Source organism: Eriocheir sinensis, chromosome 69 (assembly GCF_024679095.1).
Source record: "Eriocheir sinensis breed Jianghai 21 chromosome 69, ASM2467909v1, whole genome shotgun sequence".
Taxonomy (NCBI): domain Eukaryota; kingdom Metazoa; phylum Arthropoda; class Malacostraca; order Decapoda; family Varunidae; genus Eriocheir; species Eriocheir sinensis.
Window position 1 is genome coordinate 4,618,294 of NC_066577.1, and position 25,324 is coordinate 4,643,617.

At 42.7% G+C, this 25,324-nt stretch overlaps 1 protein-coding gene and 1 long non-coding RNA gene across 6 annotated transcripts in view; both read right to left on the reverse strand.

The window, feature by feature from the left end:
- Positions 1-1,407: 1,407 nt before the first annotated feature.
- LOC126988432 (uncharacterized) lies at positions 1,408-7,512 on the reverse strand. Of its 5 annotated transcripts, XR_007741934.1 has the most exons (4): positions 6,367-7,512; positions 6,062-6,212; positions 2,078-5,907; positions 1,408-1,931 (listed from the first exon to the last, which is right to left on the reverse strand). It is a non-coding gene; the product is annotated as an uncharacterized LOC126988432 (long non-coding RNA). The 5 variants fall into 5 exon arrangements; XR_007741933.1 differs by lacking the exon at positions 6,062-6,212 and having other exon boundaries at positions 2,078-6,061; XR_007741932.1 differs by lacking the exon at positions 6,062-6,212 and having other exon boundaries at positions 2,078-6,061; positions 6,213-7,512.
- A 6,994-nt stretch (positions 7,513-14,506) lies between these two features.
- Positions 14,507-25,324, reverse strand: part of LOC126988329 (glycerophosphocholine phosphodiesterase GPCPD1-like) — a gene marked incomplete at its 5' end in the record, with an annotated part of 40,321 nt that continues 29,503 nt past the window's right edge. Inside the window, 4 exons of the mRNA XM_050846386.1 lie at positions 14,507-15,247; positions 19,055-19,215; positions 19,808-20,011; positions 21,533-21,745. Coding sequence (XP_050702343.1) covers positions 15,004-15,247; positions 19,055-19,215; positions 19,808-20,011; positions 21,533-21,745 — 822 coding nt within the window. The remainder of the gene's footprint in view (positions 15,248-19,054; positions 19,216-19,807; positions 20,012-21,532; positions 21,746-25,324) is intronic.

The following is a 25,324-nucleotide window of genomic DNA, read 5'->3' on the forward strand; positions in this document are numbered from 1 at the left end:
CTCTCTCTCTCTCTCTCTCATCTCCTCCTCTTCCTCCTCCTCCTCCTCCCTTTCCTTCCTCCTCCTCTTCCTCCTCCTTCTCTTCCTCCTCCTCCTCCTCCTCCTCCTCTTCCCTCTTCATTGCTTCTATATAATTTCTCTCTATCTCTCTCTCTCTCATCTCCTCCTCTTCCTCCTCCTCCTCCTCCTCCCTCTACATTGCTTCTATATAATTTCTCTCTCTCGTCTCCTCCTCCTCCTCCTCCTCTTCCCTCCACATTGATTCTATATAATTTCTCTCTCTCTCATCTCCTCCTCCTCCTCCTCCTCCTTCCTCCTATCTAACTTCTGCTTCATCTTCTTCTCCTTCCTCCTCCTCCTCCTCCTCCTCCTCCTCCTCCTCCTCCTCCTCTTCCTCTTCCTTTTTCCTTTGTAATTTATCTTGTTAATTCTTCCTTCTCCTCCTTCTCCTTCTCCTCTTCGCTCTCTCTATATTTCTACATTTTTTTCTCCCTCCTTCCTAACTTCTACTTCATCTTCTTCACCTTCCTCCTCCTCTTCCTCTTTTTTCTGCTCTCTCATTAACTCGGTGGCAGCAGCGGGGATCATGTTTCTTAATGGTCCCTCTAAGCAAGAAAAATGAGAAAAAATCACCCCTCACACAAACCATTTCATAATATATATCAAAGCATTTGTGATCCGTTTATGTATCATCTATTTTTGGGGGTTTATATCATGGCACAAATTTGGCCCGTCGCTGCTACACGGTAAAGCCACAAATTTGTCCTGTTGCTGCTACACGGAAAGCCACAAATTTGTCCTGTCGCTGCTACACGGTAAAGGCACAAATTTGTCCTGTCGCTGCTACACGGTAAAGCCACAAATTTGGCCCGTCACTGCTTCACGGTAAAGCCACAAATTTGTCCTGTTGCTGCTACACGGTAAAGCCACAAATTTGACCCGTCGCTGCTACACGGTAAAGCCACAAATTTGGCCCGTCACTGCTACACGGTAAAGCCACAAATTTAGCCCATCGCTGCTACACGGTAAAGCCACAAATTTGGCCCGTCGCTGCTACACGGTAAAGCCACAAATTTGGCCCGTCGCTGCTACACGGTTAAATACTGACAACAACTTGGCATTCACAATTCCACACACTTTCCGTTCACCTTTTTTCAATCAATTCCATCCTTGCCTCTCTTTCTATCACATGAGTTTGTTTTGGTCGATCGCTTCTCTGTTTCATCTCAAAATGTTTACGTTCACAGGCTAACAGTTTTCATTCTTGCGTTTAACATTATATATCGCCATGAACACACTTGCATCTGTTCATCCTGTCATCAGTATTTCGTGAATGTGATTTGTTTTGATAATTTTCGGGGGTACCAGGAGCATCAGGGCGTCAGGCGCAAACAAAGACATGTGGTTTAGATGCTTCAACAGTTCCTATTTTTTATAATATGTACATTCAAAAACACTTGTGAATCGTATAAATCTTCCTTCTACATTGACGCTCTTCATATGTAGATCAAATATGTATCTTCACTCCTTCCCAGCTGTTCTCTCATTCCTTAACAGTACTTATACACATCTACATTCAAAGACCCAGGGATTAAAACACTTGTAAATCATATAAAATCTTCCTTCCGCATTCACCCTCTTCATTCCTAGGTCAAATATGTACCTTAACAGTTCTTATACACATCTACATTCAAAGACCCAGGCATTGAAACACCTGTAAATCATATAAAATCTTCCTTCCACATTGACGCCCTTCATACCTAGATCAAATATGCATCTCCACTCATTCCCAGCTGTTCAGTTTCTCGTCTTTCTTCCACAGTTCCTAATCACATATGTACATCCAAAGTTTGAATCATTAACACACACCAACAATCTTACAAATCTCTCTTTCACGCTTCTGCATTTAAAAGATCATATATTTTTTCCACCTGTTCCCAGCTGTTAAATATTTTCCTTCTTTCTTCAACAGTTCCTAATCACATGTACATCCAAAGTTTGAATCATTAACACACACCAACAATCTTACAAATCTCTCTTTCATGTTTCTACATTTAAAAGATCATATTTTTTTCACCTGTTCCCAGCTGTTAAATTTTTCTACTCCTTTCTTCAACAGTTCCTAATCACATGTACATCCAAAGTTTGAATCATTAACACACACCAACAATCTTATAAATCTCTCTTTCATGTTTCTACATTTAAAAGATCACATATTTTTTTCACCTGTTCCCAGCTGTTAAATATTTTCCTTCTTCTTTCTTCAACAGTTCCTAATCATATGTACATCCAAAGTTTGAATCATTAACACACACCAACAATCTTACAAATCTCTCTTTCATGTTTCTGCATTTAAAAGATCATATATTTTTTTCCACCTGTTCCCAGCTGTTAAATTTTTCTACTCCTTTCTTCAACAGTTCCTAATCACATGTACATCCAAAGTGCGGATCATTAACACACACCAACAATCTTACAAATCTCTCTTTCATGTTTCTACATTTAAAAGATCATATATTTTTTCCACCTGTTCTGAGCTGTTAAATATTTTCCTTCTTCTTTCTTTAACAGTTCCTAATCACATCTACATCCAAAGTGCGGATCATTAACACACACCAACAGTCTTACAAATCTTCCTTTAACATCACGCTCGTCATATCTACATTTAAAAGACCAATTGCTTCTCTCCACACAATACTATCCATTCATTTCTTCTCCAACACTTCCATTCACACATGTCATGATCACGCTCTCCCACGAACTGCTGCTTACGAGTACAATACCGTCCGTTACAGCTTATAATTAAGTGACTGTTTAGGCTGACTATCAGTAATATATTCTTGGGGTTAATACCAATCATTCAGCTTACTTATATGTAGTCATTTGAAGCTGATCATTTCGAAAAACTGTATTATTGTTTCTCCTTCTCTTCTTCTCCTCCTCCTCCTCTTCTTCTCCTACTCCTCCTCCTCCTCCTCTTCTTCTTCGTCTTTGCCTACTCCTCCCCTTCTTCTTCATTCAGATAACATTTATGAGTTATTTATACGGGAACCCTCTTCACAGTCTTGCCGAACCCTATGACATTCAGATCACATTTACGGCTCATCAATGTGTAAACGCTCCCGGCTGACCACTACGAAGAGCCCGCCAGGAAGTTACGTAGCTGGCATTTTGATACTCCCTTACTTAACATTTATATAGAACTTGTTACGTACTGACGAGTGTGAAAAGCTCCGATCATTACACCGTCACATCACCGCTGGAATTTTCAACGTTGATGCCACTCCCTCGGCTCTTTACGTATGTGACTTTTCTTTCCGCTGTCATTTTATTTTCCGTGTTTCGTGTTTGTGAGAGTTCCTTTGTTATTTCTCTGTTCCTTTCGTTTTCTTCTCCTCCTTTATTTCTTTGCTCAACTCAAATCTTTCCTTCTCTGCTTTTATCTCCGTTCTTAATATATTTCCTGTATTTGTTATTGGTGAGAAAGTACATTGTTATTTTTCTATCTTTTTCTATCTGCTTTTATCTCCATTCTTAATTTATTTCCTGTATTTGTTATTGGTGAAAAAGTACATTGTTATTTTACACATGTATTAATAGTTGTATAATCTCACTCTGTCCTGCCTGGGGGTTGGGATGGCATGTTCCTCCCTTCTCCCTTGTTGTTTACCTGCAACAATAAACTATCAATCAATCAATCATTTTTCTATCTTTTTCTATCTGCTTTTATCTCCGTTCATAATTTATTTCCTGTATTTGTTATTGGTGAAAAAGTACATTGTTATTTTTCTATCTTTTATATCTTTTCTTTACTTTACTTTACTTATATTTCCGTTACTTTCATTTCCGTTCATAATTTATTTCCCGTATTTTGTGTCTGAGAGGAAGTACATTTGTCCCTTCTCTCTCCCTCCTCCTCCTCCTCCTCCTCCTCCTTGTACAGTTCACCATTCCTTTTTTTCCTTCCCCATCCATTAAAAAGATACGCAGGTCTTCCGCCACCTCTCCTAACTAACGCCTTAACCCTGTCCGCTCCGACATATCCAAATTTTCGCGCTCGTAACACCTAGCATCGTACTCACTTATCCGAACAACGGGAACGCTCGTGAACACTAAGCACTGGTACCGAATCAATAGTGTAAAACAATGATGAGTAATGAGTGGAAAGGAAGCTACTGGAACGTAAAAAAACAAAAAAGTGTATTGTTTTGATCGGAGTGCGAGGGGAGGACCAGATAGGGTTAACGCATACCCTCTATTGGCCGACCGCCGTGAACAGTCTGCACCATTGGCATTTTCTTTGGCGGACCATTTCACGGATGTTACGCTAGTGGATGGAAGAAAAATGGCTAGTATAGTCTCTCTCTCTCTCTCTCTCTCTCTCTCTCTCTCTCTCTCTCTCTCTCTCTCTCTCTCTCTCTCTCTCTCTCTCTCTCTCTTTCTCTATTTTTTTTCCTCTCACTCACCTTTCCTTCCCTTACTCTCTCTCTCTCTCTCTCTCTCTCTCTCTCTCTCTCTCTCTCTCTCTCTCTCTCTCTCTCTCTCTCTCTCTCTCTCTCTCTCTCTCTCTCTCTCTCTCTCTCTCTCTCTCTCAACAGCTGTTTCTTCGTTAACATTAAAACCAGACTCGAAACAACACATCTATATAAACTTAATAAATACCACAAATACCAAAGTCTGTGCCGTACCACAACTAACAAACTCACTGAATGCTTTGAACAATGAAAGACTCTGTGGATATAGGTCTTTGTTAGGAAGTGTCAACATATAAATTAGAGATATACGAGTGTGTTGATTATGTTAGAAGGTGTAAACATATAAATTAAAGATATACGAGTGTGTTGATTATGGTAGGAAGTGTAGACATATAAATTACAGATATGCGAGTGTGCTGTTATCAATGCTACATCTAGAATATATGAAAATGCTAAAGGATGTGTGTTCGAATGCTATGATGAACATGCTATAATGAATGTGAGGCGTCTGAAGAAGGGGCGTATGGGACAGAGCTGTTTCTTCCATGCCAGGGTACTCACGATATTGCTAGATTGTCGTACTCAGCCGCTTATATTTCCCGACTTCCTGCCCCAAAAATGTCTTCTGGGCTCCAATAACGAAACTCATTTATAGTTATCGTTAACCCGGTAGCAGCGACGGGCCAAATTTGTGGCTTTACCATGTAGCAGCGATGGGCCAAATTTGTGGCTTTACCGTGTAGCAGCGATGGGCCAAATTTGTGGCATTACCGTGTAGCAGCGATGGGCCAAATTTGTGGCTTTACCGTGTAGCAGCGACGGGCCAAATTTGTGGCTTTACCGTGTAGCAGCGACGGGCCAAATTTGTGGCTTTACCGTGTAGCAGCGATGGGCCAAATTTGTGGCATTACCGTGTAGCAGCGACGGGCCAAATTTGTGGCTTTACCGTGTAGCAGCGACGGGCCAAATTTGTGGCTTTACCGTGTAGCTGCAACAGGCCAAATTTGTAGCTTCACCATGTAGCAGCGACGGGCCAAATTTGTGGCTTACCATGTAGCAGCAAAGGGCCAAATTTGTGCCATGATTTTAACCCCCCAAAATAGACGATACATAAACTGATCACAAATGCTTTGATATATATTATGAAATTGTTTGTGTGAGGGGTGATTTTTTCTCATTTTTCTCGCTTAGAGGGACCATTAAGAAACATGATCCCTGCTGCTACCGGGTTAAAAGAGTTAGATCCTGATGCTTCTTGGCAATAGTTCGGCATCGGAAACCGTTAAATACTATGGTCTGAGTACGATGACCTGGCAACGTGGCTATACATCTCAAGAGGAACAGACAACAAGCTACACAGGAAAAGCAACCAAATACAAGGTCACTGTTACATCACTGGAGGTTTCACTGTGTTGACTCCACTCACTCAGCTCTTATGCGACTTTTTTTCCCATCCTTGTTTTATTTTCTGTATTTCTAGTTAGCGAAAAAGTGCATTGTGATTTTTCTCTCCTCCTCCTCCTCCTTCCTGCCTCTCCCAGCACAGACTAAAAAAAATGGGTTTGTCTCCTTTCTCCACCAGACACCTCATGCGACTTTTCTTCCCATCCTTGTTTTATTTTCTGTATTTCTAGTTAGCGAAAAAGTGCATTGTGATTTTTCTCTCCTCCTCCTCCTCCTTCCTGCCTCTCCCAGCACAGACTAAAAAAATGGGCCTGTCCCTTCTCCACCAGACACCTCATGCGATTTTTCTACCCACATTTGTTTTATTTTCTGTATTTCTTGTTAGCGAAAAAGTGCATTGTGATTTTTCTCTCCTCCTCCTCCTCCTTCCTGCCTCTCCCAGCACAGACTAAAAAAAATGGGTTTGTCCCCCTTCTCCACCAGACACCTCATGCGATTTTTCTACCCACATTTGTTTTATTTTCTGTATTTCTTGTTAGCGAAAAAGTGCATTGTGATTTTTCTCTCCTCTCCTTCTCCTCCTTCCTGCCTCTCCCAGCACAGACGAGAAGAAACAGCTTTGTCCCTTCTCCGCCAGACGCCTCAGTGATATGTGTGTGCTATGATGCTTGTGTTAGGGGGCTGTTACACTGGGCAAATTTTCCATGGATCTTCAGTCAAACCACGATTTCCGCTGGCGTGGTTCTCATATTTCCGTGGTTTTCTGACGTGTCCACGATCTTCCAAAGCTACGGTAGATTTCACTGAAGGACGACGGTATTACTCACCATCACCATCAGCAGCAATAACAAGAAACAATCGAGAACCACGCCAGCGGAAATCGTGGTTTGACTGAAGATCTACGGAAAATGTGCCCAGTGTAATAGCCCCTTAAATATGATTCTCGTGAAATAGTGCAGTGACTGAGATAAATTGCACACACTTAAAAATAAACAACCAATCAAACCCTCACCTGGGCTCGGACAGTGGTGGAAGAAACACGACAGAAAGGGTGGAAGGCCGTGTTGCTAAAACCTAACAAAGAACATCGTGAAATAAAATAACAACACGCCTAAAAATAACATAAGAGCTCATTGTTCATGATTAACCCTTTCAACATGAGGACGTGTATATTGCGTCCTTGCGTGCCCCGTACCATATCCGAGGACGTGTATACTGTGCCCTGGCTCGCTTCAGCCAATATACGAGTTATTTTATCTCTATATTTATGGTTACATCTCAAAGTTATCAATTAATTTATGTTTCTTTATGTGCACCATTTAATTCTGCATGTTTTCATATATAATACATGATGATTGTGTTGAGTTTATGGCTGAAAACTTGTTATATTCAATAGCAACATTTGAAATTTGGCGCGCGCGACGATCCCAGATACGGCGCGGGGCACTGTTTTGGCCCGGCCGTAGTGAGTTTTTTTATGTGCGCCATTTAATTCTGCATGTTTTCATATATAATACATGATGATTGTGTTGAGTTTAAGGCTGAAAACTTGTTATATTCAATAGCGACATTTGAAATTTGGCGCGCGCGACGATCCCAGATACGGCGCGGGGCACTGTTTTGGCCCAGCCGTAGTGAGTTTTTTTTATGTGCACCATTTAATTCTGCATGTTTTCTTATATAATACATGATGATTGTGTTGAGTTTATGGCTGAAAACTTGTTATATTCAATAGCGACATTTGAAATTTGGCGCGCGCGACGATCCCGGATACGGCGCGGGGCACTGTTTTGGCCCGGCCGTAGTGAGTTTTTTTATGTGCACCATTTAATTCTGCATGTTTTCATATATAATACATGATGACTGTGTTGAGTTTATGGCTGAAAACTTGTTATATTCAATAGCGGCATTTGAAATTTGGCGAGTGCGACGATCCCAGATACGGCGCGGGGCACTGTTTTGGCCCGGCCGAAGTGAGTTTTTTTATGCGCACCATTTAATTCTGCATGTTTTCATATATAATACATGATGATTGTGTTGAGTTTATGGCTGAAAACTTGTTATATTCAATAGCGGCATTTGAAATTTGGCGAGTGCGACGATCTCGGATACGGCGCGGGGCACTGTTTTGGCTCGGCCGTAGTGAGTTTTTTTATGTGCACCATTTAATTCTGCATGTTTTCATATATAATACATGATGATTGTGTTGAGTTTATGGCTGAAAACTTGTTATATTCAATAGCGGCATTTGAAATTTGGCGAGTGCGACGATCCCGGATACAGCGCGGGGCACTGTTTTGGCCTGGCCGTAGTGAAGGGGTTAAACGCAAGATGCTTATATGTACGCAAACATATATATATAAAAGACATTACAGCAAGTCCTTCAATCCATAATATGTTTTTGTTATAATTTCCTGCACTTCAGACACTATCTCATTCTCCCTCACAATCTCGCCTATTCTTCCCATTCTCCCTCACAATCTCCCTTTTTCTTCCCATTCTCCCTCACAATCTCCCTTTTTCTTCCCATTCTCCCTCACAATCTCCCTTTTTCTTCCCTTTCTCCCTCACAATCTCCCTTATCCTTCCCATTCTCCCTCAAAATCTTGCCTTTTCTTCCCATTCTCCCTCACAATCTCCCTTTTTCTTCCCATTCTCCCTCACAATCTTCCTTATTCTTCACATTCTCCCTCACAATCTCCCTTTTTCTTCCCATTCTCCCTCACAATCTCCCTTTTTCTTCCCATTCTCCCTCACAATCTCCCTTATCCTTCCCATTCTCCCTCAAAATCTTGCCTTTCCTTCCCATTCTCCCTCACAATCTCCCTTATCCTTCCCATTCTCCCTCACAATCTCCCTTATCCTTCCCATTCTCCCTCACAATCTCCCTTATCCTTCCCATTCTCCCTCACAATCTCCCTTATCCTTCCCATTCTCCCTCACAATCTCCCTTTTTCTTCCCATTCTCCCTCACAATCTCCATTCTCCCTCACAATCTCCCTTATCCTTCCCATTCTCCCTCAAAATCTTGCCTATCCTTCCCATTCTCCCTTATCCTTCCCATTCTCCCTCACAATCTCCCTTTTTCTTCCCATTCTCCCTCACAATCTCCCTTTTTCTTCCCATTCTCCCTCACAATCTTGCCTTTTCTTCCCATTCTCCCTCACAATCTTGCCTTTTCTTCCCATTCTCCCTCACAATCTCCCTTTTTCTTCCCATTCTCCCTCACAATCTCACTTTTTCTTCCCATTCTCCCTCACAATCTCACTTTTTCTTCCCATTCTCCCTCACAATCTCCCTTTTTCTTCCCATTCTCCCTCACAATCTCCCTTTTTCTTCCCAGTTTTCTCATAAATTTTCTTCCATATTTAACATACATTTTTTTGGTGTTGTTTCCCGGCTTTTGAGAATTTTTATCATGTTCATTTTCTGATTTGTGGAATTTATATTTTGGCTGATTTTCAATGTATTTAGATCATTTGTAACTCTCTCTCTCTCTCTCTCTCTCTCTCTCTCTCTCTCTCTCTCTCTCTTTCTGTTGTGTGTGTATGTGGGTGTGGGTGCAATTCTCTCTCTCTCTCTCTCTCTCTCTCTCTCTCTCTCTCTCTCTCTCTCTCTTTCCTGCGGTCCAAAATTACATAGCCAACTACAAATCTTCATTCAGATCTTTTGTCATAATATTAGCCTTTCACCCCTCTCTCTCTCTCTCTCTCTCTCTCCTGTGCTCCAAGATTACATAGCAACTGCAAATCACTCAGATCCTGTGTCATAAAATTGGCCTTACACTCTCTCTCTCTCTCTCTCTCTCTCTCTCTCTCTCTCTCTCTCTCCTGCGGTCCAAGATTACATAGCCAACTGCAAATCACTCAGATCCTGTGTCATAAAATTGGCCTTACACTCTATCTCTCTCTCTCTCTCTCTCTGGGGTTATTCCTACCTATCCATACACACACACACACACACACACACACACATTTGGGTGCAGAGCTGTTGTATTTGCCAGAAAAAATGAGATCCTCTGCGTAAGAAGTGAAATACCACCACAGCAGAAAAAAACAGCTTAATTTTGGATTCCATTATTTCAATCTTTCCCTGGCTGGACTGGAAATGAGGTTAACCCGACGCCGAAATGTTTAACCCGGTAGCAGCGACGGGCCAAATTTGTGGCTTTACCGTGTTGCAGCGACGGGCCAAATTTGTGGCTTTACCGTTTAGCAGCGACGGGCCAAATTTGTGGCTTTACCATGTAGCAGCGACGGGTCAAATTTGTGCCATGATCTAAACCCCTCAAAATAGATGATACATGATCTGATCACAAATGCTTCGAGATATAATATGAAATGGTTTGTGTGAGGGGTGATTTTTTCTCATTTTTCTCGCTTGGAGGGACCATTAAGAAACATGATCCCCGCTGCTACCGAGTTAAAATGGTTAACTATTGGTGTTTCTTGGCAATAGTTATAGGTCAGAAATTGGGAAAAACAATGCTCCGAGTACGACAATCTGGCAACAATGAATTCCAGAGCACAGGAAGCACTCGAATCAGGACCAGGAATTTCACACAGCTCCTTTTGTAACATGCGGTGAAGGGGGGCCACTCTCTCCTGTCCTATGGCTCTGGTGGTGACTGTACATATGACCTGGTTAGCATGACAACGCTGCGCTAGATGCGATAACAAGTAATATTGATGACGATAACATTAAAGAGGTCTCCGTTTCTGCATCTCTCATCTTCTCAGTTTCTACAGGCGTAAGAATTTGCATCTCTCATCTTTGTCTAAATCCTCGTTTTTCTTGTTTTTTTACAGGCGTAAGAATTTGCATCTCATCTTTGTCTAAATCCTTGTTTTTCTCAGTTTCTACAGGTGTAAGAATTTGCATCTCATCTTTGTCTAAATCCTCGTTTTTCTTGTTTTTTTACAGGCGTAAGAATTTGCATCTCATCTTTGTCTAAATCCTTGTTTTTCTCAGTTTCTACAGGTGTAAGAATTTGCATCTCATCTTTGTCTAAATCCTTGTTTTTCTCAGTTTCTACAGGTGTAAGAATTTGCATCTCTCATCTTTGTCTATATCCTCGTTTTTCTCAGTTTCTACAGGCGTAAGAATTTGCATCTCTCATCTTGGTCTAACTTCCTTGTTTTTCTCAGTTTCTACAGGCGTAAGAATTTGCATCTCTCATCTTGGTCTAAATCCTCGTTTTTCCCAGTTTCTACAGGTGTAAGAATTTGCATCTCTCATCTTGGTCTAAATCCTTGTTTTTCTGAGTTTCTACAGGTGTAAGAATTTGCATCTCTCATCTTGGTCTAAATCCTTGTTTTTCTCAGTTTCTACAGGCGTAAGAATTTGCATCTCTCATCTTGGTCTAAATCCTCGTTTTTCTGTTTCTACAGGCGTAAGAATTTGCATCTCTCATCTTGGTCTAAATCCTCATTTTTCTGTTTCTACAGGCGTAAGAATTTGCATCTCTCATCTTTGTCTAAATCCTTGTTTTTCAGTTTCTACAGGTGTAAGAATTTGCATCTCTCATCTTTGTCTAAATCCTTGTTTTTCTGTTTCTACAGGTGTAAGAATTTGCATCTCTCATCTTGGTCTAAATCCTTGTTTTTCAGTTTCTACAGGTGTAAGAATTTGCATCTCTCATCTTTGTCTAAATCCTTGTTTTTCTGTTTCTACAGGTGTAAGAATTTGCATCTCTCATCTTTGTCTAAATCCTCATTTTTCTCAGTTTCTACAGGTGTAAGAATTTGCATCTCTCATCTTGGTCTAAATCCTTGTTTTTCAGTTTCTACAGGTGTAAGAATTTGCATCTCTCATCTTTGTCTAAATCCTTGTTTTTCTGTTTCTACAGGTGTAAGAATTTGCATCTCTCATCTTTGTCTAAATCCTCATTTTTCTCAGTTTCTACAGGTGTAAGAATTTGCATCTCATCTTGGTCTAACATCCTTGTTTTTCTCAGTTTCTACAGGTGTAAGAATTTGCATCTCATCTTGGTCTAACATCCTTGTTTTTCTCAGTTTCTACAGGTGTAAGAATTTGCATCTCTCATCTTGGTCTAAATCCTTGTTTTTCTCAGTTTCTACAGGTGTAAGAATTTGCATCTCTCATCTTGGTCTAAATCCTTGTTTTTCTCAGTTTCTACAGGCGTAAGAATTTGCATCTCTCATCTTGGTCTAAATCCTCGTTTTTCTCAGTTTCTACAGGCATAAGAATTTGCATCTCTCATCTTGGTCTAAATCCTCGTTTTTCTCAGTTTCTACAGGTGTAAGAATTTGCATCTCATCTTGGTCTAAATCCTCGTTTTTCTCAGTTTCTACAGGCATAAGAATTTGCATCTCTCATCTTGGTCTAAATCCTCGTTTTTCTCAGTTTCTACAGGCGTAAGAATTTGCTTCTCTCGTCTTGGTCTAAATCCTTGTTTTTCTCAGTTTCTACAGGCGTAAGAATTTGCTTCACCGCGGAATTACTAGTTTTTTTATGTTATTTGGTTTTATATATTTATTTTTTCCTACTTTTTCTTATTTTTGGATCTCTTAAACATATCGGCAGTGTAAATTGAGATCCTGATACACTCCCTCTTTATATGCATGCAGTTCTTTTCTTCTCATTATTATTACAGTCATCCCTCAAATAGTATGGTTTTCAATAGTTCGATTTCGGTTATCTGTGTATTTTCATATTAGATTTATTTAGGATTTTTAAATTTCCCGACAAGCAGGAAATTTAAAAATCCTCAAAATATCTTCCATGACAATCCGTATAAAACCGAACCCGAACTATTGAAAACTGTACTATTTGAGGGATGACTATTATTTCTTTTGTTACTCTCGCACCACCTCAATACAAACTCTATATACCTACATGTAAATTCTTCTTGTTCCTCATTCTCGTATCTTTGTCATATCGCAACAGACTTTTATACACAACCTGTCTGTAATATATTCAAGTTATTTTCAGATCATTAATATTTCTTTGATTATGTTGGCAGCCTCTCCTCGACGCACGCTACATCCACAGCATTTTTTATTTTCTTGATTTAATGTTTTTATCTCATTCTTGCAGTTTTATTAAGCAGCAACGGACTTTTATTCACTTATTATTATTATTATTATCAGCTGGATCTTATTACAAACTATACACATGTAGCTCTTGTTTCCTCTCTACACAACCTCTCTTGCTATATATTTTCTTTTATTATTTCTTTTTTTACTCTCAAAGCTCACAATCCACATGTATTTCTTTTTTCCTTGATGTCGTTTTTGCTTCACTTTTATTTTGTTGTGTTTCAAGGGACTTTTACACAACTTTATATATATCTTTTTATTATTATTATTATTTTTGTTACTCTCAAAGCTCACAATCTACATGTAATTCTTTTTTTCTTGATATCGTTTTTGCTTCACTTCTATTTTTGTTGTGTTGCAAGGGACTTATACACAGCTTTATATAATCATTTTCTTTTTATTATTATCATTATTTCTTTAGTTACTCTCAAATCTCACAATCTACATGTAATTCATTTTTTCTTGATGTCATTTTTGCTTCACTTTTATTGTATTGTATTGCAAGGGACACAGCATCTCTCTCTATATATTTTCTTTTATTATCATTATTATTTTTGTTACTCTCAAATCTCACAATCTACATGTAATTCTGTTTTTCTTGATATCGTTTTTGCTTCACTTCTATTTCTGTTGTGTTGCAAGGGACTTATACACAACCTCTCTCTCTCTCTATATATATTTTCTTTTATTATCATTATTTCTTTAGTTACTCTCAAAGCTCACAATCTACATGTATTTCTTTTTTCCTTAATGTCGTTTTTGCTTCACTTCCATTTTTATTGTGTTGCAAGGGACTTATACACAACCTGTCTCTATATATATTTTCTTTTATTATCATTATTTCTTTAGTTACTCTCAAATCTCACAATCTACATGTAATTCTTTTTTTCTTGATATCGTTTTTGCTTCACTTGTATTGTGTTGCAAGGGACTTATACACAACCTGTCTATATAATTATTTTCTTTTTATTATCATTATTATTTTTGTTACTCTCAAATCTCACAATCTACATGTAATTCTGTTTTTCTTGATATCGTTTTTGCTTCACTTCTATTTTTGTTGTGTTTCAAGGGACTTATACACAATCTCTCTCTCTATATATTTTCTTTTATTATCATTATTATTTTTGTTAGTACTCTCAAATCTCACAATCTACATGTAATTCTTTTTTTCTTTATTGTTTTTGCTTCACTTCCATTTTCGTTGTATTGCAAGGGACTTATACACAACCTTATATAATTATTTTCTTTATCATTATTATTATTTCTTTTTTTACTCTCAAAGCTCACAATCTACATGTAATTCTGTTTTCCTTGATATCATTTTTGCTTCACTTCTATTTTTTGTTGTGTTGCAAGGGACTTTTTACACAGCCTCTCTCTCTCTCTCTCTCTCTCTCTCTCTATTTTCTTTTATTATCATTATTTCTTTAGTTACTCTCAAATCTCACAATCTACATGTAATTCTTTTTTTCTTGATATCGTTTTTGCTTCACTGTTACTTTTGTTGTGTTGCAAGGGACTCATACACAGCCTGTCTAAAATTATATTTAAGTTATTTTCCGATCATTCTTTTATTCCTCTTGCATCTCAATACGCACTCCCTCAATATGCATGTAATTCTTTTGTTTTCTTGGTATGTTTTTCTTTCATTCTTGCAAAGGACTTTCACACTCAACCTGTCCATACATTCAAGTTACAGTCGACCCTCAAATAGTACGGTTTCCAATAGTTCGGTTTTGGTTTTATGTGGATTTTCGAAGAAGATTTTTTAGGATTTTAAAATTTCGCGACGAGCAGGATTTCGCGACGAGCAGGAAATTTAAAAATCCTAAAAGATCTTCATGACAATCTGTATAAAACCGAAACCATACTATTGGAGGGACGACTGTATTCCATACCGTTACTCTCGCGTCTCCTCTTCGCTGCTCATAAGGACTTATCTAGAAAAATTTACACAACCTCTCTTTATTTTTATTTACCTGGATCTCCTTTAATATATTCTAACTCCTTACTTAACACTAACTTTAGAAATTTATACAAGACATCTCTCTCTCTCTCACTCAGTTGGACAGTATGCCGGTAAAGGACGTTGGCAGTGGAACCACACCATTGAAGGAGTGCTCACCCCCTCCACTGCTCTCCTGCACCCCCCGCCCTGCTGCTGGGGGGGGTGGGGGTAAGGTTGTGGGGGCGGGCATCTCCTCGTCCCCCTTTGTGCCTCCCCCGACTAGGGTTTCGGTCGCCTCCCTCTCCTCACACAGGAATACACTCTCCTTCTTGTCCTTGGTGTTGTAGACGTCGATTCTGTGGAGGAGGAAGGGTCGGTGTGAGCCTCTAATTTGCTTCTAAGAAATATCTACTCACACACACACACACACACACACACACACACACACACACACACACACACACACACATGGGCAGTGGCAATGGATGGGCAGTCTCCTATTATCTGTATCCCCTCTCAACCCAGTAGCAAATAGGTACACCTGTCCCCTTGTATTCACTGGTGGTCCCCTTTCTCTTTCCAGATAGGGGCGACCAGCCCCCTCTTCCAGTCAAGAGGAATGGTGCCAGATTGCCATATGGCAGTCAAGACCACATGCAACCCATGGATCATGGCCTCACCTCCAGCTCTGAGCAGCTCTGCACTGATGTTACAGGCGCCAGGGCCCTTTCCACCCCTCAACTTTGTCACAGCCTCTGACCTCATCAAGAGAGGGAGGGTTCTTGTCAATTGGTGGATCAGCATCTGCCACCTGCAACCCAGCAACTGGAAACTGCCCACTTGGAGGGCCCACCGTGTACAACTCAAAGTACTCAGCCCAACGAGCCCTCTGCCCATGCATGTCTGACACGAGGCAGCCATCAGCTGTTTGTGTAGTGCTCACCTGAGAGGGAAACTTGGAGCGGAACTTTTTCAGGGCTCGGTACACAGGTTGGAGGTCATTTGCATTTAAATGGCCCGCAACTTCCTCAGCGAGACCCCTGACATACCTCTCCTTGTCTCTCCTCAGGAGAGCTCTAGACCTGTGTGACAGAGTCCTGTATTGATATCAATTCCCAGCAAGTCTGGCAGTGCTCCTTAATATTCTCCACTGTCTCTGCCGAGGCAAATTCACTCCTAGATCTTGGGTGCTCTCCAATGCACTCCTTGGCAGCTCAAAGAGTCTCACGTTTGAAGGTGTCCCACAGTGTTACAGGGTCCTCCAGGGTGCAGAGCACATTGAACCAACTTGAGACTGGCACAGCATACTCCAGGAGGTTGAGAATCACTGTTTCCTGGTACCAGAGACCAGAGCTGCACCGCTGGACTTGGTATAGTGGTGCCGGAGGGGTAGCTAAGGAGATTCACCACATCCTCGTAAGTACTTGTTGGAGGATCCTTCAGAACTGCAGGGTTTACCGGAGTGCTGAGTTCTTTGCGACTGGCGATAGACTTGTTGCACCACTCACAGCTTTACGTCAGGTCAAGAAGAATCTTGAGATGCAGCAATACTGTGTTCCATCTTGAGTCTGAAAGACTGCTCAGGAGTATGGAGTGATAGTCTCAAATCAGTTCAATGTGCTCAGCACCCTGGAGGGCCCTGTAGAACTGTGAAAATATCTTCAAATGTGAGACTCTTCAAGCTGCCAAGGAGTGAACTGGAAATTTAGGAGTGGATTTGTCTCAGCAGAGACGCTGGAGAATACTAAGGAGAGTTGCGCTGCCAGACTTGCTGGGAATCGTGACCAATACAGGCTCTGTCGCCTAGAGCTAGAGCTCTCCTAAGGAGACAAGAAGAGATATGTCAAGGATCTCGCTATACAAGTCAAGGGCCATTTGAATTTGAATGACCTCTGACCTACTTACTGAGCCCTGAAGCAGCTCTGTTCTGAGGCTCCTTCTCAGGTAAGTGCTCTCCGAACAGCTGATGGCTGCCTCGTGTCGGACATGGAGAGGCAGAGGGCTCGCTGGGCTGAGTACGTGGCGGACCTTCTGAACTGCTCCAAACTGCTGGGTTGCAGATGGCAAATACTGATTAACCCATCAGCAAAAGCCCACCCTCTCAATGTGTTCAGACAGACTGTGGCAAGGTTGAGGGGTGGAAAGGCACCTGATATCTGTAACATCAGTGCAGAGCTGCTCAAAGCTGGAAGTGAGGCCACGATCCATGGGTTTCATGTAGTCTAGTCAAGTACCATTCCTCCTGACTGGAAGAGGGGGGTTGATCATCCCTAGCTGGAAAGGGGACTACCAGAATTGCAACAGCTACCGTGTGGTATTACACCACGGTAGCTGTGTGTGCCAGGCAAGGTGCTTCCCCACCTATTGGTGATGCAGATCCACAGCCAGCTGCTGAAGCTGCAGAGACCTGAGCAGTCTGGGTTCACTCCTGGCAAGTCAACAATTGACTATACTGAGCAGTCTGGGTTCACTCCTGGCAAGTCAACAACTGACTATATTCTTGCGCTTCCCATCCGGTGGAGCTCTGACGTGAGTTTCGACGGGATACTTACAGCCTGTGTCGAACTCACGAAGGCGTTTGACTCAGTGCATTGCGAGGCACTCTGGGACCTCCTGCAACTCTGTGGGATTCCTGCAAGGACTATTGATTTGCTGACTGGCCTGTATTCTAGGTATTCTAGGCAGAGAGTGCTGTGAAGTGTGTTGGGGGCTTGTCCACCTTCTTTCCTGTGAATGCTGGAGTGAGGCAGGGCTGTGTCCTTGCCCCATTGCTTCATCACTTGTATGGACTGGATACTAGGCAGAGTTGTGAACCAGTCATTGTGGAGCACCCACTGATAATACCAGGATCACTGATCTTGTTTTTGCTGATGATGCAGTAATCTTTGCAGAATCGCTTGAGGTTCTGGTGATGGCTCTCGAGGCACTGCACAAGGAGAAGCCCTTGGGAATTCAGGTCTCCTGGGCCAAGACCAAGGTACAGGTGTTTGGAGGCTTGCTGGATGACACAGTACAGTCTGTTCATGCATGTGGCAAGGACTTTGGTATCTTAGAAAATTTCACATACTTTGGTAGACTTTGATCCACAACTTTCCCGGCAAATAGTGACGAGGCAAGGACACAGCTCTGCCCCACTCCTGTGTTGAGAAGAAGGAAGCTAGACACACTCCCTCAACACTTCACAGCAGTCCCAGAATACAGGCCAGTCAAGAGACCAATGGTCCTTACAGCAGGAATCCTACAGAGCCGCAGGCAATCCCAAAGGGCCTCGTGATGCACTGAATCAAATGGCTTCCTGAGATCGACATACGCTGCAAGCATTCCCTGTTAAAACTCAAGTCAGCGCTCCACCAGTACACGTAGTGCTAGGATACTGTCAGTTGACAACTTACCAGGGAGGAACCCAGACTGCTTAGGTCTTTGCAGCTTCAGGAGCTGGATGCAAATCTGCCTCAGCAATAGAAGGGCAGCACCTTGCCTGGCACATTGAGCAGCATGATACTACAGTACTTGTAATCCTGGCAGCCCCCTTCCCTTTTCTAGATAAGGATGATCAGCCCCCGCTTTCAGTCATGAGGAATGATACTAAACTGCCGCATGGCTGTCAGGACTGCATACAACCCACACATCATGGCTGCACCTCCAGCTTTGAGCTGCTCTACACTGATGTTGCAAATACCAGCTGCCTTTCCACTCCTCTACCTTGCCACAGCCTCTCTGAGCTCCTGCCACAAGGTACTTAGGATGGATTGTGTCTGTATGGAAAGTTACTTGATGGGACCCCCGAGGTTGATGTTGTAAGGTGAGGGAGGTGTTGTGCCCTCCTGGCCCGTGCCACTATTGATTGACTGATATTTGGAATGAACTGAATGAGGAGGCGGTGCAGGCGAGGAACATTGAGAACTTTAAAGCAAAGGGTAAGAAAGGGCATATGCTAAAGCTGTGCATGGCCCCAGTGCTCATCTCAGTTCCGTACGCCCTTGAGCCTGTGGTGGGTGAGAACCCTTTACTCCGGGCCACAGGGCCAGTATGACAGCTGGGTTACCACAGTTCCCTTCCCCAGGTACCCATTTATTGACCAGCCCAAGAGGGGGAATGAAAAGCTGGGTGAGCTGACAAACCAACCCTTATCCTGAACACTACAACGAGGTAAACACACTCACTTGTCGTAAATAATGCCATGCAGGCCGACTTTCTTGAGGAACTTGATGTTTTCCTGGTCATTGTTGTGGTCGCCCCAGCAGAACACGATGAGGTTGTTCTCCTCCGCTGCGTTGATCTGGCTGGGGTCCCGCATCAGGTCCTCTGTGTGGACGTTGATGCCCTGCCGGGGGAGAGGAGGAGGTGGTGGTGGTGGTGGTGGTGGAAAAAAGTAGTAATGGAAGGAATGAAGGAAAGAAAGGACAGAAGGAAGGAGTGGGTGGCAGAGTCAGAGAGGAACTGGGAAAAGGAAGAAAGGAAAGAAAAAATATGGAAAGATGAAAGGGCTAAATTCTCTCTCTCTCTCTCTCTCAGTCCATCTAGATTCATCAGAGAGAGAGAGAGAGAGAGAGAGAGAGAGAGAATATAGTATAGAAAAATGGAAAGGTTTAAGACATTTGAGTTAAAAAAGGAAAAAAATATTACATGATTTCTCTCTCTCTCTCTCAGTCCATCTAGATTCATCAGAGAGAGAGAGAGAGAGAGAGAGAGAGAGAGAGAGAGAGAGAGAATATAGTATAGAAAAATGGAAAGGTTTGAGACATTTGAGTTAAAAAAGGAAAAAAATATTACATGACTCCAATTATTTTTTCTCCAATTTTCTCTCTCTCTCCAGTTTTTTTCTCTGCAGTCCCCTCTTCCCTCCCTCTCCCTCGTTGACTATTTCACTCCCTCTCCCTTGCTGCGCGTCCCTCACTCCCTCTCCCTCCACTCACCAGGATGTCAGCGTTGGTGGCGTACAGGATGGCCTGGTGTATGGTGGAGCAGCGCTGGTCCTCATAGGGCAGCCACACCTCGGACACGCCCTGGGTTAGGAACATGACGGGGTAGCGGTTCTGCTTGAGACGCATCATCGTGCAGATATCGGGGTGGAAGCACGAGAACACTACCTTGCGCTTGCTGGAGTGTTCGAGGATCATCTGTGGGGAGAAGAGGATGACTAAATTATGGGGTTGGTTTGTGGGGTAGTGTGTATTTACCTATTTGTAGTCTACCGGGGATCATTTCAAGTTTTGTAAAATGGTTCATAAGACAAATAAATACAGGATGTAAGCAAATATATTTCAATTCAGCAGAGGCAGAAAGTTAATCTGTCTGGTGGAGTCTGGTAATTAGGTTGTCATCTGATGAAGCCTGGCAGTGCACGTCATCCCTGTGGTTTATATCAGAGCCGTAGACAAGGAGAGCATGGCCACTTTCATCATGGTCTTGCAAAATGTTGTTAACCGTGTAGCAGGGACGGGCCAAATTTGTGGCTTTACCGTGTACCAGTGACGGGCCAAATTTGTGGCTTTACCGTGTACCAGTGACGGGCCAAATTTGTGGCTTTACCGTGTACCAGCGACGGGCCAAATTTGAGGCTTTACCGTGTACCAGTGACAGGCCAAATTTGTGGCTTTTCCGTGTAGCAGCGACGGGCCAAATTTTTCCCATGATATAAATCCCCAAAATAAACGATGCATAAACTGATCACAGATGCGTTGATATATGTCATGAAATGGTTTGCGTGAGTGATGATTTTTTCTCATTATTCTCGCTTAGAGGGAAGGGCCTTTAAGAAGCATGATCCCCGCAGCTACCGGGTTAAGAGTCTTGCAAAATTCAAATTAATGCTCATATGCAATGTTGTTAGAGTCTTGCAAAATTCAAATTGATGCTCATATGTAATGTTAATAGCCTTACAAAATTCAAATTGATGCTCATACGCAATGTTGTTAGAGCCTTGCGATTCTGGGTACTTCTTCAAGATCCTGACCACACACACAGCACAAAAAAACACTATTGTATCAGTGTCAATTTTGAATTTCACGTGGCTCTTGTAGTGATGAAGGCCACACTCTTCTATTCTATGGCTCTGGTTCATATCAAGGCCAGCAGTTGCATCTCTTCCTCTAAAACATTTCTGGAATAAACCACTACTTCTTTTACTACTATAACTACAACTACTACTACTACTATAACTACTTCTACTTCTACTACAGGTAACTCGATTTACGTGAGTTTGGTTTACGCGTTTTTCAAATAACGCGGGCTCCAAAATCCAAATAAATGTTTAATTTACATGTTTTTTCACTTATACGTGATATTTTATGGAGTGTCCACCAGATGTCTCGCGCAACTGGACTCACACGGCCACACAGCTGAGCTCAGTTCTTCCCGCACGCCACTTGAACAACAACACAGTACCCACGCTGCCACGCTACTCAACAACAACAACAACACCCTTGCTGCTGTGCTACCACGAGGGGAAGGGCAGCCAGAGGAGGAACCACGAGAGGGAGAGGAGTCAGAGTGATACAGTAGGCAATAAAGGTACAAACCGACCTCTTGTTGGATTTACATTGTTTTTGATTTACGCGACTTCTTCAAGGACACAATACTCGCGTAGATCGAGAGTTACCTGTACTACTGCCACTACTTCTACAACAACTATCCCATACCTTAATAATCAGATCAAGGAAGTGGTTGAGTTCAAAGGGATGCTGCAGCTCATAGGTTCCATCTCTCAGCTGCATGGTCCACTTCACTTCTACATTAAAGCCACAGGTATGCGGGACAACCTCCAGGGCCTTCTGCAGTGTAGGGAACGGCTGGTGATCCTCAAAGTCCTCATCCTGGAACTTACTGAGGCCCTGCTCCTTCTTGTGGTACACCTGAGTGGGGAGACGAGGGGTGGTGAGTGGGTGGCTGAGAGGGAGTGTGGGGAGGACTGGGGAAGGTTTAGGTCATACTTGGGTTTTGAGGGATGAGAGGGGGGAAAAGGAGAGGGGGTATGGGGAGGACTGGGGAAGGTTTAGGTCATACTTGGGTTTTGAGGTTGGGGTGTGAGTGTGTGGGAGGCTGGGTCATTCATAGGTTTTGAGGTTGTGAGGTGTGGAGTGAATGAAAAGGGAGAGGGATGAGAGGGGGGAAGAAGGAGAGGGGTGGTGAGTGAGTGTGTGGGAGGCTGGGTCATTCATACGTTTTGAGGTTGTGAGGTGTGGAGTGGATGAAAAGGGAGAGGGCTGGAGTGTGGGTGGGTTGCGTTGGTGTGAGATTGTGGGTCTGAACCGCCTTGAGGGGACAGGTTTTGGGGTTGTGAGGTGTGGAGTGGATGAAAAGGGAGAGGGATGAGAGTGGATGAAAAGGGAGAGGGCTGGAGTGTGGGGGGGTTGCGTTGGTGTGAGACTGTGGGGGCCGAACCATCTTGAGGGGACAGGTTTTGGGGTTGTGAGGTATGGTGTGGATGAAAAGGGAGAGGGCTGGAGTGTGGGGGGGTTGCGTTGGTGTGAGATTGTGGGTCTGAACCGTCTAGAGTGAACAGGTTAAAGAATATAATGCTTCAGGTAATGGGGTAGGGACAGCAGCGTTACCAAGTTATCGTACTCAGCCACTCAGCACAACATATTTTCTGGTTTCTGAAGTACAGCTTTCGCAAACAGACACCAATGACTAATGATTTTAACGATAAGTAACTGGAATTTCATTGTCTGTGTGGGTAGGAGAGTTTCAGGCCCTGGAACTGATAATCGCGATGTTTTGAGTACGATAATTAACACTGAGGGACAGGAGCGCAGGGAAGGAGGAGAGACTCAGTAGCATGGGGCTCACAACCCTGGAGAGAAGAGAAAGAGGAGACCTGATAGCGGTGTACAGGGTGGCGAGAGGGGTGGAGCATTTGGACAGAGAGGACCTGTGTGTGTGTGTGGAGTGAGAGAGAAACGAGAGGACATGGAAAGAAGTTGAGGGCGACCACGTGTAGGCGAGATGTGAAAAAGTTTACCTTCCCGAACAGAAGCTGTGGAAAGGACTGGAGGAGGAGGTGGTTTGTGCAAGAAACATTCATGATTTTAAGGAAAAGTTGGACAAGAGCGGATATGGAGACGGGACAGCGTGAGTGTAGCTCTTTTCCTGTATGTCACAACTCAGTAAATACACACAAATTAATGACAATATGTAAAGATAAGCAACACTAACACAACACATCCTTAATACAGTGTTTTGTTTGCACTTTCCCCCCCAAAATTATATAAGCATGAAAGATGCAAAAAATTTATACTGTCTTACCTTATAAATAACTTTTGCCGCGACTGTCTTGCTTCTGATGCATGCACTTACCTTACTGTCTGTGTGTGTGTGTGTAGATATGTCTGTCTGTCTGTCTGTGTTCAGCTTTTTTTGTATTTGTTCATTTCTTTGTGTGTGTGCATGTGTGTGTGTGTGTGTGTGTGTGCGCGCATTTTTGATGTTACATTTCTACAACAAACTTAATAACACACACACACACACACACACACACACACACACACACACACACACACATACAGGGTAACACAAGAGAGGGAGGGAGGGACGGAGGCAAAGATATTTTCCGCAGGGACAAATAATAAATAGGGCGACTGTTTACGCTCTGCAGAATAGTAAACAGGGAAGGGAAATACGTCCAGCACATCACGGGATTGTTACCGACAAAACTGGTCTTAACACAAACAGGAAAATGGAATAGGGAAAGTGAAGGAGGCAACACTTAATGGGATCTGTGAAGAGCGAGCAAGCAGGTCAAGTCTTGGAAGTACAGTTGTCTCTACTTAACACTAATCTTGTGGACATTAACTCGGTAGCAGCAGGGATCATGTTTCTTAATGGTCCCTCCAAGCGAGAAAAATGAGAAAAAATCACCCCTCACACAAACCATTTCATAATATATATCAAAGCATTTGTGATCAGTTAATGTATCATCTATTTTGGGGGGTTTATATCATGGCACAAATTTGGCCCGTCGCTGCTACATCCACATTTGTTATATATGAAGGTATTAATAGCTACAATCTGCTGTATCAAATAAAAGCTAAAGATGTTTACAGAAGTTAACCCCTTGACTGTGGATTTCCTACCAGAAGACCTCACCAAGCAAATTTTTGTTAAGTAGAGAGTTTACTGTACACAGAGTTTGTCCCACTGAGGGTGAAGGAAGGACAAGCTCCACCTAGCATCATGAGGGTGAGGTGTAAGTCCACTCCTGTGGGAGACTCAAGCCAAGCGAGATGGGTAATTTTATCCTTTACAACAGACCCTTCTTGTTTTGGAGTGTCAGAGCTTCTCATTCTGGACTCACTCATTCATGAGACATTGTTGTCACATTTTGAGTCTAACAGTAATCTTCATGATCCAGGTGTGAGTGACACTGATGACTGAGAATAAATGAAAATGTAGGAGCAAGCTTGGCAAATAAAAATACAGACTGGTGTTGCTGCTGCACCACCAAGATGCACCAGACAGCTTTTCTTTGTGTATTGTTATATCCACCTATCTGCCTTTTGTTAGGTGAGGCCTATAGTGCCGGCAGGCTGTTTTCTCAACTTTGAAGGGGACTGGTGGAGGAGCAAGGCCATTAGTGCTGGAGGACATTTGTAGTATTGCCGTCATTTTTCATCTATTCTGTCATCATGTCTTCTTAAAGTTGTGGGCATGTACCGTTTACTGTTGATGGGGTTCAGCCCCGCTCCACAGGGACGTCAACAATATAATGATGTTAGGTGAGAGGACCCTCAATGCTACAAATGTGTTGGGATCCTTTGATTTATGATTTCCAGTACTTTTTTTTTGTTGTTGTTGTTTTACATCCTGGCCTATAGTGCCGGTAGGCTTTCTTCACGGGCCAGATGGTCAGCCCAAGCCCATCGTGGTGCAGGCAATTTTTATAGTGGCGCCAGTTATGCTTGGCTCATGCTGCCCCCCGGAACTCATTCTTGATTCACTGGACAGTTTCTTCTAGAGTCCAGGTTGATGGGTGGTCTTCTGGACAGCATGTGGGTAGTCTTAGGCCACTCGGTGGTGACTGAAAATCTCAGGTGGTAGTGTGGGGATTCGAACCGACGTTGTCCATGGCGTGGTGAGTGTGAGCCCAGCACGCTACCACTCAGCCACCACCACCGCACCAAGGTCCTCTCCACTGTTCTTGGCAGTACAGTTGGCCTCAGGGTGGCTGCATCTTGACAGTGGTAACATATGATTGCATGGTATCTATCTCTCACAGTGTACACTCCCCATGGTTTTATCTTGTCATGATGCTTGTGGATCAGCTCTCTAACAGTTGGGTCACATTTCAAAATATAGTGCATTGCAGCAAGCTTGCTAAAAATCTCAATTTTCCTTCCAACTCCTGGAATCAAGCGTAGGAACTCATTTCTGTTTAACAATGTCTCATTTATCTTATCCCCGGTCTCCTCCATGCACACAGCAGAGCATGATCT